This window comes from Sesamum indicum, linkage group LG14 (assembly GCF_000512975.1).
Source record: "Sesamum indicum cultivar Zhongzhi No. 13 linkage group LG14, S_indicum_v1.0, whole genome shotgun sequence".
Lineage (NCBI taxonomy): Eukaryota > Viridiplantae > Streptophyta > Magnoliopsida > Lamiales > Pedaliaceae > Sesamum > Sesamum indicum.
This window is the reverse complement of record NC_026158.1, coordinates 233,397-235,340: the sequence shown is the minus strand read 5'-3', so window position 1 is coordinate 235,340 and position 1,944 is coordinate 233,397. Positions and strand designations below refer to the sequence as shown.

Here is a 1,944-nt window from a genome sequence, read left to right as displayed (position 1 = left end):
CGAGGGGGCCGCGGGAGGCCGGGGGGGGGGGGGGGTGTTTGGGTGGAAGGAGGATATCCTTAATTGGGTTGGAGAGTATACAAAACTGCCTCCCTGGTTTAGGGACACCTTAAAGAACTAGAAATCATTCTCATATGGTTGAATCTTGATTGACCCTTCGAATATGCCTGGTTTCATTATACTCATTAAGTTCATTTGATTTTGTCTATTCTTACAGCATACTTCTCTCAGCCCTGATGGTAGGTTTCTCTTAATTGTCGGAGATGATCCCGATGGTATATTGGTGGATTTTAGGAGCGGAGAGGTACATCACTTATTTCTTGCTGAATGAAACAGAGATATTAAGACCCTTGTAGATAGACTACATGGGGGTGAGTATTAATCTTTATATTCCAGGTAATTGCATCTTTGCGCGGTCATTTGGACTACTCCTTTGCCTCAGCATGGCATCCCAGCGGCTTAACTTTTGCTACTGGGAACCAGGACAGAACCTGCCGAATTTGGGACATGAGAAATCTTGCAAATTCAGTCACTGCCTTGAAGGGTAATCTTGGAGCCATTCGTTCCATACGATACACATCTGACGGCAAATTCATGGCCATGGCCGAACCTGCAGATTTCGTCCATGTTTTTGACGTAGAAAGCGGGTATGAGAAGGAGCAGGAAATTGATTTCTTTGGTGAGATATCTGGCATGTCATTTAGTCCCGATACAGAATCGCTTTTCGTTGGAGTGTGGGATCGTACATACGGTAGTCTTATTGAGTTTGGGAGACGTAGGCAGTTCTCGTATCTGGATACTATTGTCTAAGTTGGTATCTTAGGTTTAGTTGTGGTAGTGGGGAAGGGATGTATAGAAGAAATTAGGAGGAAATTATATAAGCTTTTGGGGTTTCCCAGGGCATTAGTTGACTGGCATGTGTAATATAGTAGAGGAGGTTGTCATTTGATATCCTTTTCATGATCACTGTGGACCTAACTATTCTAACATTTCTTGTTATGAGACACGAATACAACCAACAGAGTTGAAATCCCAAAGATATAATATAGTGAAAATGGCACTCGATTAGTTAATTGAATTGACATTAGTATACGGTTAGAATTAAGTTGATTGAATTGACATCATCTTTCCTTTTTGAAGGAGCAGTATACGGTTTTATTCTAAGCTACCCACGTCCACCGTTGTCGATTTTTAAAGAAAAGAATGATAATTGCTACATTAATCTAACATCATTGATGCCATTTTAATTTGCTACTTTATGTTTCTCATTCTCTAAGTGAATTATCATCTCAATAATACGATACTTACAACTTTTACTATTTTTATTCAAACAAATAAGAAAGCATACTATTATTTCTGTAGTTTCCATATAGAAATTTTGGGTTTGAGTCAAAATAAATACTCTGATATTTGGGTAAGATGGGGACAGAATATATATTTAAGAAAAAGAGAAGTAGGAGGGTTTTTTAGATCGTTCAGGAAAAATCGAAAAGACATGGGAACCGTAAGGGATCGGGGATTTGAACCCGACGTGAATCGAACACGCAACCTTCTGATCTGGAGTCAGACGCGCTACCATTGCGCCACGGATCCCTGGTGAAAGAACCCTCAACTAATAACATAAAAAAACTGGCCCTCACATGAAAACTAATTTATAAGTTTATATCGCGTGGAATTAAATGAAACTATGAATCCACACCTTTTTTTTAGTATTAAAGGCTATTTAACCAAATTATTTACATTTAAAAATTAACTGCACTAAATTTGATTTAATTAAATTCTTGCTCTACAACATATGGAAAATACACAAAAGAAAAATCAAATCCTCACATATATATGTTCATATAATCCAAATAAGAGAAAGCAACTTTTATTCCTCAAAATTTAGATAAATTTTCAAAAAGCATTAATGTAGTTAAGCCCATTTGTCCCCAGTAAATTAGG

The 1,944-nt window shown here is 37.7% G+C and overlaps 1 protein-coding gene and 1 non-coding gene across 4 annotated transcripts in view; one reads left to right on the top strand and one right to left on the bottom strand.

Annotated features, from left to right (window-relative positions):
* Nucleotides 1–1,037, top strand: part of LOC105176549 (uncharacterized WD repeat-containing protein C2A9.03-like) — a 5,328-nt gene extending 4,291 nt beyond the window's left edge. For all 3 annotated transcript variants that reach the window (XM_011099390.2, XM_011099389.2, XM_020698859.1), the window contains 2 exons: nucleotides 218–304; nucleotides 397–1,037. In XM_011099390.2, coding sequence (XP_011097692.1) covers nucleotides 218–304; nucleotides 397–810 — 501 coding nt within the window. In that variant the 3' untranslated portion in view covers nucleotides 811–1,037. The remainder of the gene's footprint in view (nucleotides 1–217; nucleotides 305–396) is intronic.
* TRNAW-CCA lies at nucleotides 1,522–1,593 on the bottom strand. Its single transcript has one exon. It is a non-coding gene; the product is annotated as a tRNA-Trp (tRNA).